The sequence below is a fragment of the Chironomus tepperi genome, unplaced genomic scaffold (genome assembly GCF_022539635.2).
Source record: "Chironomus tepperi strain 1889 unplaced genomic scaffold, CSIRO-AGI_Ctep_v1 contig_441, whole genome shotgun sequence".
Lineage (NCBI taxonomy): Eukaryota > Metazoa > Arthropoda > Insecta > Diptera > Chironomidae > Chironomus > Chironomus tepperi.
Genome location: NW_027226563.1, coordinates 335,197 through 348,689, shown reverse-complemented (window position 1 = coordinate 348,689; position 13,493 = coordinate 335,197). Strand labels below are relative to the sequence as shown.

General features: G+C 35.0%; 1 protein-coding gene across 1 annotated transcript; it reads right to left on the bottom strand.

Moving 5' to 3' along the window:
• Nucleotides 1–220: 220 nt before the first annotated feature.
• On the bottom strand, nucleotides 221–10,025 carry LOC139097878 (uncharacterized). Its single transcript, XM_070649834.1, has 6 exons — nucleotides 9,804–10,025; nucleotides 9,640–9,713; nucleotides 9,331–9,580; nucleotides 8,496–8,712; nucleotides 3,805–8,423; nucleotides 221–250 (listed from the first exon to the last, which is right to left on the bottom strand). Exons 1-6 carry the CDS (start codon nucleotides 10,023–10,025, stop codon nucleotides 221–223), a joined length of 5,412 nt encoding a protein of 1,803 aa, XP_070505935.1.
• Between the last annotated feature and the right edge of the window lie 3,468 nt (nucleotides 10,026–13,493).

Sequence of the window (13,493 nt, the reverse complement as noted above, 5' to 3'; positions counted from 1 at the left end):
TGGTCAATTCAGTGAAAAAGCACTAAATTTTCATCATACATCTCATTCAGTTCACTGAATAGAAAAGAGAGCTTAATTCTGGAAAAATTCCATTAGACGACGACAATTGCCATATTCACAGGTCTCATGTCTACTCTCAATGTTTGATGCTTCAAAATCGGATTAATGGATGTCAATTGGTGACGATTTTTCATCGTTATTCATTTGTGAGAGATTAAATTTAATTTCCGTACGGTGGACATAAAATGGTCTAAAAATAGAAAAGGAGCAAAGGAAAATGGACAAATTTAAAGACTAAGCACTTAATGTTCACAATGGATTTTAATTCCGCAAATCCGATTAAAAACGCGTGTAGAGCTTTAACAATTTTATTCTGTCTATTTTATGTACTAGGCCAGTGGTGGGAAACCTTTTTTGAGTCACGGTACACCTGAGCTCACTCTAAGGCACACACCAGTCTGTCACGGTACACAGTTTGAGCTACACTGGACTGAACCAGCATCCAGAAATTGCTTTATTTCTGCCTAGCACAGTCATGGACAACCTGTGTGCCGCGGTTCAATACTGTTCTATCATGCATCGTACGACGTTTGCGGTTTTAGTAAAGGCTTACCACTTAGTTGTCCCTCGGCACACAGGCTGCCCATCACTGACCTAGCATGAAAATCCATTTATATGCTATGAGCCACACAGAGCATCCACAAACAACCACGCATGCATACGAGAAAGTGAGAAAGAATAAAAAAAAAAGTTCAACTCATAAAGAATAATTTATTATTCTACTGGTGGCATTGCTTCCAACCACCAACGATATTTTTTGCGGTCGCAATCTGTCATGCCATGAGAAAAAAAAAATTGTTTATTATGTATTCGTATCTAATACTCAAACCAAACACACAAAAACATGCACATAATATATTTAATAATGTAATGTGAGATAGAAATACAAATTATTGTGATGAGTTATGTATGGATTATGGGAAGTACGTGAGGGTTAGTGCGCATTTTATAGGAGTATCAGGAGATTTAGCTAAGGCTTAACGTCAAATCACTATGCAGGGTTCTTCAAACTGACAATCCTTTCCCTTGACTACGCCACTTAAAGACGTCAGTCAAATCACTATCCATACTGCCTTAATGAAGCCACTTAATTCAATATCCATGCTACCTTAAAGACGCATGTCAAGTCACTATCCATACTGCCTTAAAGATGATAATTCCACACCCACAAAATCATCTCAACAACAACACATAATCATGCCAAAAGTCACAAACAGTATCTTTGAAGTACATCATTTATAAATCCAATTAGTAATTACCAGAGCAGAACAGAACCAGCACCATTTTGTCATCATCAGCTCATCACTTTCTTACAACAATCTTAATAAACTTCATATCCATACGAGAGACAATGAATCAGCAAGTATCTCCTTTGATATGCTATTGATAACAGATTATCATGTCATCAACAATGCACATACTTTTTATCATGAACAGTCGTCACAGTTAAGCACAATATAATTTTCTTGTGACATCCATAGACACGATGAATCATCTGCAGTCTCATTTTATTATCATTATATTGAAAAAGCGTTGAAGTGTGGAAAATAGTTATGCATACTTTTTCCATACATTTTGACATTAAAACCACTCGTGCTCATACAAATGTGCATCTACAAATTCATTATGAAAAGTTTTTATACACAAGTTTTTTTCCACTATTTTTATGCTCATTTTGTGATGTTAAATGTGTGTCAAATGATTTTCAATTTAGTTTTCCAGAACAGGTTCAATGAACTTGAATGGAACTGGTGAAAACTTTTTGTTGGTAATTGAAGTGGTTGTTGTTCATTACAGTTTTGTCAGAAGTTTTTAAGCTATAAATCATGTGTTTTGCTCAATGAGTTGAAAATTTGAACACAATTTGCAACAAAGCATCAATTTTCCATGCTAAAGTTTGTTGCGTCTGGTTTATATGATTGTTTTGCTATTGATTTTGCGGATCTGGTTACACGTTGCTTGATTAGTGTTCCTGAACAGACATGAATCATGCTTATGAGTTTGCTCACAAAATTGAGTATGCTGATCTTAAATCAGACACCAGGCCGACATGACTCTTCTTTATTACACCACGCTTGTGACTAGAATAACCACTCAGTGCTTTTTGGCTAAACTCATGAGCACGCATTTTAGGTATATAACGCTTAAAGAAAATTCTTATAAGGGAGCATTGCGATCAACAATCTGTTGTACCACAACTTTTGGGTCTACAGTTTATAGTAGAATCCAAACCACTTGCAGAGCTTTGCACATTCCAAAGACTACGTTATAAGAGCTAAATGTATCCTGTAAAGCACCATAATACTTAAAGTGACAACTGGTAACTTTCTGGATGGGAAGAGATCTTCAGGTAGACCAAAAAGCTCATGGGATTGCTATGTGAACAACGACAAAAGTGTTGGGAATAAGAAACTGGACGAAGTTATCTAAACAGATCCAGCTTTCGACGAATTCTAAATGACGACAATGGGCCCCCGTAATGCCTTCAACTTGAACATAAGGATTGTAAAAAAATTATTCAGACTTGTATATTCTTGTATACCTAGCAGTAAAGGCACATCATGTGCTAATGTCCTCAACAATACACCTAACATACAAACTAAGCTTCGTTACTAGAACGAAAAAGAGCTTCGAAAATTAAAACATTACCTGGAATTTACTAAAGTAAGCATATTTAGGTAAGTATGCTCATTGTCTGTTATGGTTGCATTCTATAGAATTATTATAAAATACCAAAAAATTTACTTCCATCTGGATGATTGCCAGCAAATTTAAATCAACAAATTGCAAACAATTTTCACCAGAATATTAAATGAAGCCTCAAAAAATACCAGAAACATACTAAAATCTGCCATAAAATCACTTATCAACTAGAGTACCTTAGCTTTCAATAAAAACAAGCATTAAAAATACCTTCCAACTTTTTCAAAATTACCTCTGCATTATTGCGAAAAGTGTGAATCACTTTTATTATACTCACGTGTACTTAAATGTTTCCGGTAAGAATAAGAAGCAGAATACAGAATAAAAAAGTAGAAGAGAATCGTAAACACACATACGGTTCTGTTATTGATTTTCATGGCAAACTTTTCTGCCACTTCTACATTCGTCCCGTGTCTTTTTATGGCATATCTTTTTATCATCTAAACAGATATAGAAAACATTTGGCACAACATTCTTACGGAATGAATATTTTATTGCTCAACAAATGTCTTTTTTTCATCTCTTTATTTTTGCATTAAAGCAGTGATGGGCAACCTGTGTGCTGCGGTACACTATTATGCTGTCACAATTTTTTATGGAAATACCATTAACTGTTTGCTATGCGTGATTTCAGGAGAAGCCTACCACTAAGACAGTGTTGCTCAAATTGCGTGCCGCGACACACTGGTAGGCCTCCCAACATTTCTGTGCTATATGTCATTTGTGGTTTCGATCGACGCTTACCATCAAGCTGTTCCACGGCACATAGGTTGCCCACCCCTGCAATAATATATGTGTACATAAGCTGAGCTTTTTCCTTGTTTTTATTTATTACCGCCATCATTTTTATTGTATCGAAAATTTTAAAGCAATTGTTTAAGTCTCAACATCTTTAAGCAACCTTTTTCGGTGTCGATGATTATGCGAATTTTCACTGTCCCAGACATCGCTAATTTGAGTCAGCAAATCTCGTAGACTGTAACGAATGGTTTCATGTTAATTAATTTTTTTTTTTGGTACAATTAGCATTTTCTAAATTACCTTTATACGCTGTTCCTCGTTCGCTTTAACTTTTGCCATCTCATCGTCGCTTAATAGTCTCGCATTTAATGAGTATAGATAAAATTTGACATTATGATGTTGAACATTTAGGGTGAGGATAATGCAGGCCAATAAAATTTTCATACAACAGCACTTTAAGACATAAGTTGTGCCTTGATTATGCTTAAACAATGGCTCACCATAAGATTGACAATCGTACATGAAGTAATTTTTGTTATCAATATTACCGATGGCCAATGACCGTCTAGCGCATAACAATATTACACCTGGCAATTTCTGTTGTCTCAGCACAAAGTCTAGTGCTCGATTTAAATTAAAATGACTTCTGTCCTCATCATAGAGACGCCCAAAGATTGAAAGTTCAAGTTTTACATTAAATCCAAAGTTCTGGATACGACAAAATCCATTCAAGTCATCAACCTCAAGTTGATCTTTCTCATTCTTCATTCTGCTTACTACATCGACAAGATATTTATGTCCATATGAAACAATTGAGTCCAAAAGCACTGAATCCCATTCATCAATGTTATATAAGTTTGACATAATCAATGAAATGATAGAGCATGTAAGGTGCTGCTTGCCAGCATAGTGCTTAAATATTCTCATGTTTGGATGAACATTGCCCCACAATGAATATAATTTCATGTTCATTTCGATGTCATATTCCTTCCATTTTGTATCTTTTGTATATCGTTTCATTCCATCAGCATTCAATGCCTCTAATCGGCTCCATGGTATTGTACATGTCTTTGTAATCCATTCAACTTTCTCATTGTCACTTAGATCGATAAACTTACATGATTTTAATTCGACATTTTTCTTCGATCGTGACGTATTGAATAGGAAATAGCCAGTGCTTCCTTGATTCTTTAATTTCTTATGTGATGCAATCAGAACGTGATAGATCTTGAATGATATTTTTGGTTCCTCTGGAAGTATGATTCGTGATTTGATATAATTAAGGATGCTTTCAATGCTTTCATGTTTTGACCAGGAACTTAATGGATTTTCTAAGGCAGCACTTGATTCATTTGTGTCATTTAAGTCGTATGGATCGAAGATGTGGTACAAGTTTGAGGGTTTTTCATAGACAATGACAAAGCTGCAATTTTGAGCTTCAACAATTCCATATTTTTCTTTTGCAAAGAATTCCTTCAACAGCTTCACTTCCTCATTCCTAATTTTCTCAATAACATCTTCTTCTTGTCTGTCGTCATTTAAATTCTCTCTCGTCTTCTTGACTATAAATTCAGAAATTTTCAAATCATAACTCATAGCTTCAACAATCATTCCGTACAATGACATTGTCTTTTGATAATTTTCAACATCAATGCTCTCATATATTCTCAATCCATTCTCCAATATTACATCGACACTACGATAATTCATTTCCTCGAATGGATGATGAACAGCATACATGATGGCATAAATACATGCAAAATGACATTCACGCAATTTATTGTCATTCAATTGCATACGATTTTTATACCCGAATGTTCCTTTTATTCTGCCACCATCATCATCATCATATCCAAATTGATTGAGTTGAATCCAATTTTGGTACATGGGTGACATAAATGTTTCATTACCCGTCATTGACTTTTCGTAAGCAGTTAAATCCAATTGATAGTCATCATTATTCATTGATTTCAGTAACGATTCATCAAAATCAATGTGCTCGAGATCATTTTCAGTCAATTCCAATGGAACTGTATCGAGACCTGTTTCCATTCGATACTTTTTAATACGTTCCTTCTCATCCCGCATTTTCATATCATTTTCTTTCAATTTCTTTATCATCTCATCACGCTTCAGCATACGATTGTGTCGAAAAGCATCAATAATGATTTTCTCTTGTGACTTAGTAAATGGAATGTAAGGGAATTGTTCAGCATCATCAACATTCTTAATTTCATTAACCATCACACGATAAATTATAAATTTTTCATCATCTCTGACATCAAAATGATTTGCATGGATACGACGAATGAGTGAATGGAGATTATCGAAACGTAGGAAGCATGATGAACCAAAGTCGTCATTTTTGATGCGATAACCGACCATATTACAAGTTGCATACTCAAAGAGATAAAGGAAATTCTTTCTACGAAATACAGCTAAGCTTCCATGAGTCGTTACAATTAGGAATCGATCGATATCATTGAATATCGTCTCCAAGTACTTTTCCAGCATATCAAATTCACCATTGGCAATGGCTCTCATATGAAGATCATAAAATTTATCTTTAATATGAATTTTTGGCAATATATGCTCACTGATTGTATAAAAGTCCATACGATGCTTTAATTTAAGTGATCCACTCATGATTTGTCCACATCCAAGGATATAGTCAACAATTTCTGGCGACCATGTTGCTATAGAATATTTTGTTGATGTTAAAATGGCAGCAATTCCAATAATCACTGATAAATTCTCATAATCATAGACATCAGCATCGAGTGGAATTTTAAAGAGACTCTTTGTACCACGAATAATTTGTGTCCTGTCTGGCATCATTTGAAAATGTGACGGAATTAATTTCTCTTGACTCAATGTCATTGTCTCATCCTTCATCTCGTCATCACTGCTGTCGCTGTCTTCATCGCTGTCTGATTGATTCAAAATTTCATCACGTTCTTGTTGGAGATTCTCAAGATCTGTTTTAAGCAATACTTTTTCGGCATTTCCAATATATTCACCACATGGTGTCCAGACATTCGTCATTGAGCTCTTCTTCCAACTTTTTACTTCCTTTATCTTCGAATCGACTTTATTCAATGAATTTTTGGCTAGACATTTATCAACATTATCAACGCCATCGCACATTTCAATTTTATGTAAAATTTCACTGTGAACTTCGCGCATAATTTCCATCGTTTTATCAATCACTTCCGGTTGCTTGATAATTGAAAGTTTCCTCTCGACTGATGCCATAATTTCATCGTATGCTGTCATCTTACAGCACACGAGTGATGGTGAATTGAGATTTGTAATTTTCTGGTACAATGGCTGCTCTGGTGTCTTTTCAAGTGCTTTCAGCTGTTGATCTTTTGTTAAAAGAGGAACGATAGAGTCAACAGTTGATGGTACGTCGAGGAAGTTTCGAGCGTCGTCGGCAGTAAACGGACGAATACATTTAAGATTTGCCATCTTAAATATTGGCTTGTTCTTTTGTTCCTTCTTACTTAATTTTCTCAATTCAATGATTTTCATGCCGTGAATTTTGAGATAGGTTTGGTCTGCATGAGGAATTTTAAGGATTCTCTCGATTAAATGCTCACAGAGATGATCAATTGTCTCGTAAACGAAGAGGGTTGACATTCCACTATAGAAGTCAATATCGCCATCGACATTCTTTTGGTATGGATCAAAGAAGTAATAAACATTAGCTGGTTCCGTTCTCCATAAAGCGTATGAGTAATTGTCTACTTCCAGTAATAAACATCTGAATGATTCAAGTGACTCAATTAAAGCTGTTGTAATTGGATTATTAAAGACATAACGAGATTCCGTTAACAAGGCATGTTGGACATAAGCAACGAGTGCTATTTGTACACAATAAGCATCACCGACATAGAATTTTGATGGAATTTCTGGCAATGATAAACTTCTAATAACTTTTGGATCCTCAAGGCTATCCATATGAAATTTGTATCCAAAATGAAGGACTCGATCAATAGTTGACTTGCACCAGCTAGCAGGCGGATCAATTTTTCCATAAACAATTGCCATAATAGAACTAGCTAGTCCATATCGATTACGTAGATCTTCAAATACTGGACTATTGAGACTTAAATTGCCTTGCAGATATGCAACTTTGTCATTAAGCATTTCATACTCATCATTGCGACATGACTTTTGATTGGATCCACTCACAGCCGTAAACTCGTTCAGCACATAATCCTTATTCATAAATTGTATCACTTTAGCATTCGATATTTTAAATGGTGCTCTCGTATTAATTCCACTCAGATTGAGAATCAAATGATAAACATTCATGATTGACGTAAAAGCCATAAGTGCTGCCTCACGTTTATTATTTCGTTCGCATTGCTCATTGCGACCGCGCGGGTCAAAAACATAAAATCCAATATTCTCATGCATGATGTACAGAATTAAATTTGATGTCTCAAATATACCCTGCTGATATGTACTGAAAAATTTTTGCAAGCCATTGTACAGGTCCATTGATCTTTTCGTCATTGTCAATATTCTACCGATGACAATTGGCTCCGTCATAGTGACTTGCATGTAATTGCTTTTGTATGTGAAGCCTTTTGTAAACGAATTCAATTTATCGATGTGGACATCTTTTGTGGCTTTATACAATTCAGCTCCCATCATTAAAATATGATCGATATCACGTTCAGACCAATTAGCTGGATGCTTTATATGAGACATGCCATGGGCAACAATTACAACATCTAATGCATGACTTCCTATCAGTTCCATTGTCTTACAATCATTAAGGATATTATGTGAGCCAAGCTGTATGCCAAATGGTTTACCAAGTGTCATGTCAAATGTCGAAAATTTCTTCTTAGGTGTCAAGAGATTTAATTGCGATACGTTTACGTTAATTGTACGACGACATAATGCTGGGAAGGGGGGAAAGGAATGAAGATAAATTGGAGTTTTTTTTATACTTTTTTTAAGTTCATTGAACTTACGAATCTGCTTCTCATCTTGACTCTTTTTAGTATCTCGTTCGTCCAACTTTTCATTTACTTTTACAAAGAGCTGCTCGCCACGTTTGAAAACTTTTACAGGCGTTCCATCAAGTAATTTCTGCTTTTCTCTTGGATCAAAATTGAGTTTTTTTGTAGATTGCTTTGAAGATTTCTTTGGCTTCAATCTAATGCCAGTTTTGGGTTTGATTAAATTTAACTGTGAATGAAAAAGTTTTAATGGATTAGGAATTAGCTTTAAATTTTGGGTTTATGATGATAATTTGTGGAGATTACTGTTGGAAGTCATGACTTGGATTAGGAATAATTTAGGGGATTAAAAGGAATCAAAGGCCGATTTCTCCGGTTGTGGTATGGCATGGTATAGGCAGACTACTGGTACGGAATAGTGGTACACAAGTTGTATATCTGTTCCGTACCAATTGTATACCAGCTGTACGGTATTGTGGTACGGTGGTACAGTATTGATCTTCCTTACTACCGTGGCTCCTGTATCATACTATTGGTGTACCACTATGTCATACCAGGTGTACCATGATACCGTACCAGTCATGAACCATACCTTACCGGGCCCAACGGTACCGTACCATCACTAAATAAATCACCCCTTGTCTCAATCTTTAGTTTTCAATCTAATGTCAAGGAACAAATAATGAAAATATAACCAGATGTCTCTCAGCAACAGAAACTACAGAAATCCCTAACATCGCCCAGAGAATTAGATTATGTAAATCCATTCCATTTTATCTCCATAATAATAACTCAAGTCCTTGTATAATAACAATCTGAGTTATGCTCTTGGCAAATTAAAGCTTACAAAATTCTTTGTATGAAATTGCGGCAATATTAGACTGGGTGTATTTGAGGCTGGCTGTGGCTTCAATTCGTCACCATCTTTCAGTTTCAAACTTTCAAGGCTGATATTCTTTTCATTTGGATAATTAATTTGATTAGAGAATTTAACAATTTCAGGTTGCTTTCCTTTTTGACAGGCTTCAAGCGCTTTTTGTTCTCTTTCTGTCGCTTCTCTTTTTTGCTCCAAAATTGTTTTCCTTTCTTTTGGGTAGCTGTTGGAAATACCATTTAAAATATTGAATAAAAACATTTATCTGCTTCATCGACTTACCCGCTTGATCCCATTGCCGTATTATCTATAATTTCATCGTTTGTCTTCTTCCGTCCGGCTGCTTTATGCTGTATCTTATGGTTGAAAAGAGACAGAAATAATTCAGATAATTGCGGATAATCTTAATGCAAAAAAGGACAATAATTTCATTATTTGGACTTTACCTTTGAGACTTTTGGATCTTCAGTGTCGAAAATTTCAAACTTTTTGTTGCCATTTTTTGCTTCCAGTTGCGAAATCATTGAAAGTATTTTACCACTCTTCGATCCAACTTTTCCCGAAGGCATCGATACGTGAGGATTTTCATCATTCTCCCATGATTTCAATTTTGATATGCTTTCCGAGTCGACAACGTCGTCCGTGATGGAAATCAATTTTCGTGACATTTTATACTTTTTTAAAAATAAAAAGCTTCCACTGAGAATTTTGAGGTGACTGATTTAACCGAAAATTTTAATAAAATGAATGAAAAATTTATACTTTGGTTACTTTGATGAAACATTTTTAGGATGAATTTCTATGTTTTTAACTTAAATAATTATAGCTGTTACCATCTTGATCGGTTAATTGTTTCAAAATTCGGAATAAGGCCTTCATGACTATGGTATGGTGCCAAATTTACACCGAGTCTAATCCCACCTAAAGTATATATCTAGCAAGTTATGCACCAAGTGCCAATTATCTCAATATACGCCTAAATTTACACCTATCCCCATCTAATGTATTTAGCCATATCATATCCTAAGATAAGTACTAAGTGTAGGTGTAGGGGTAGGTATATACCATGAAATCGGATCCAGACTGACATGACTCTAGCCTGAGGCCGAATTCAATCGAATCTGGTCTAGTGTCATAGTCATGATGGCCTGATTTTTGGTCATTTCTATGTCGTGTGCCTTCCGGGTCTGCAAGATATAATGATAAGCGGTTCATTGAAGGTCTTGGATCACAATTGATCAGTACGGTAAGCGAAGTATGTAAGTAAGTTAGCAATTAGTACCTTATTTTGATCACTATCGAACTCAGACTTCAACAACATCTTAAACCAACAAGTCTTTGACCTTTTACAGTTTTGCCTACATCTTTAAGTGTACAGAAAGTTCATTGAACTCTCGTCTCTCAAGTATATGCTACATTTTCCACTTACATTCCTATTTATCTTATAAAGAGGAGGTAATCCATCACGGAAGAAAAAAAGTATAAGTGCGGAATATTGAGGAACTAATGTGAGGGGATAATAAAGAAAGTGGCATGCACTTAATCAAAAACTACACACACGAGAGAGTGAAGAAAATATGAAAGGACATAGAGACACAACACATGAGCATCATTTACACATGAAAGCACTGCTTAAATTGGACAAAGTTGAATGAACATGAAGCAGCATCATCAGCACGATTCACCTAAATAAGGAAGGAACAAAAAAGTATTTCACGTGAGTCGCATAAATGCCATAAATTGAAGTCAAAATTGCTGCAGTTAGCAGACAAGTTGTTTTCTCCCCAATATACAGCACAAAAAAAAATATTCTCCATTCACAGAAATGAGCTGTCGAAAATTGTCAGCTACGAATGAAAAATGATTATGTTGCATCATTTTTCAAAAATAAATTTTTCTTTATCACTTATGGCATGTACTTTACACACATAGGTGTGTACATAATATTACACAACAAAATGTGCGAATCCCCTCACGTGTGCTTGTTAAACGTTTCCTGTTGTAAAAAATATTACAAAAGTTCTCGTTCTTATTGAGTCATTTCAGCGCATTTTTGACCCAACAATGAGTAATTGATCAATGAAAATCAATTAGATTGTACATGACAGTTTCTCGTGCTAAAAAATAAGATCCAGTAAGATCCATGTAACTTTCCGATCTACAAAACAAGATCCAGTAAGATCCTGCTTTTTTCCAACCTAAAAAACAAGATCCAGTAAGATTCAGGTAACATTCTGACCCAAAGAACAAGATGTAGCAAGATTTAGGACAATTCATGACCCACTAAACGAGATTCAGGACGATTTAGGTTTCTTTTAGATCATCAAAACAAGAAGTAGGATCCAGGTCACTTACAAAAACCATACACAGAAATTCGACAATTTATGCATTAAAGTTATGAATAACGGTTTTTTTCGATTTAACGGTTTTTGAATTCAAATTCAAAAAACGGCGAATTCAAATTTTGTCAAGAAAACACTGTAAAAACATTGAAAAACTCTAAAAACAATGTAAAACACTGAAAAACCATGTTGTTTTGTTTCCAATAACTTGATGGAATTGAGCTATTAAAACAAACTAGAGCTCAGGAATGACAGAACAAAGTGATTCAATAATCTACATTTTTGGAAACAATCTCCAAAAATGCGCTAAAAAAATGTGGAGCAAATCATTGCAAATACACATCATATCGATTTTCTTTTTTTTTTCTCTACTCATTGTATGTATGTCTTTCTATAAAAATTCCTGTGTGCAAAAGTCCCTTACGTGTATCGAATGAATTTTTTATGGTTCACCGACATCAAGCCAGATGTTTTTAGATATCGGATAGAAAGCATCGAAAGAGGAAATTGTGAGGAAAAATGGTTTTTAACAAATTGGATTTCAAAAGACTTTCAAATAAAACAAGACAAATGGAAATCTCACTTTGCCTCCCACCAAGCTCTTTACTTCCTTTCTATTTTTTTCGGCGCATTTGGTTTGGGATTGTGATGGGTAAAAAGTATATTCTTATCCGAATTTCATCTTAAAGTCCTTCCTTTGCCATATTTTTGGTGTAAAGTCTGCAGAAAAGAAGCTTATTTATGTGAGGATACTTTAATGGAAGCGGAATTCTATTTTATTGGGTGGTTGAACATGGATTTAAAGACTTTTGTTGCTCTTATCAATCGATAAATTACTTTGTGTGGATTTAGCTGAATGCGAAAATGACCTAAATTTTTGAGCGAATTTATTATGATGTGGAAAGACTTGATAGCTTAATCTAGTGCTATTAAAAAGTTTTTGAGTATAATTTTTTGGCGAAAATGCGTGTTAAGCTGTTTTTTTGATTTAGTTTGTGGAACTTTATGAGCATTTAACAGCCTAAATTTATGGATGTTCGATTTTTTGGTGCTGTTTTTATGGATGACAAATTGAGTTGATGAACAATCGGGATTACCCGGAAAGCACAAAGGATATGCATGGGAAGGGCAAATATCCGGCTCCAGGTCCGTCTTGAGTCTAAGCCTGATCAACAAGAGTCACACTGGTCTTAAGCCTGATTTTTGGCCATTTTTTAGTCATGTCCTTTCAGGGTTGGATCAACAATTTACAGTGGGGATCCGGAACCACTTCCTTTGACTATATTAGTGCCTAATGTCTACAAAGGGAAACTATTACTTGCGTTTCCTCTACATATGATTTGAAAAAGAACAAGTGAATAATTTGTCCATGCCGAGTCTCGAACCCATGACCACTGGGTCGGTATTAGCAATAATTAAATCCCAAAGAACGAATCCACGACATCACCGAACCACTTCGTCTTAGGATACAATTTTGAACTAAATGCTTTTAATACTTCCAACTTCCCCTAAATATCATACTCACATCCCCATTTCCTCCACAAATGGAGATAAAAAAATGTTCCCCCACATTCATACATACACACGTTCAATAGAAACATTTCTGCCATAACCATTGAGTAACAGAAGTAAAAATAGAGAAAAAAAACTCATTTTTCATCGACATTCAAGACAATGTGGACCGAAAATTGCAATTTCACCAGATGGTACAGAAACAACAAATTCTAATAATCATAAAAATAAAGTCAGACACGTCATGTGTTCATGGACTTTGATTGTGATTAAATTGTTATC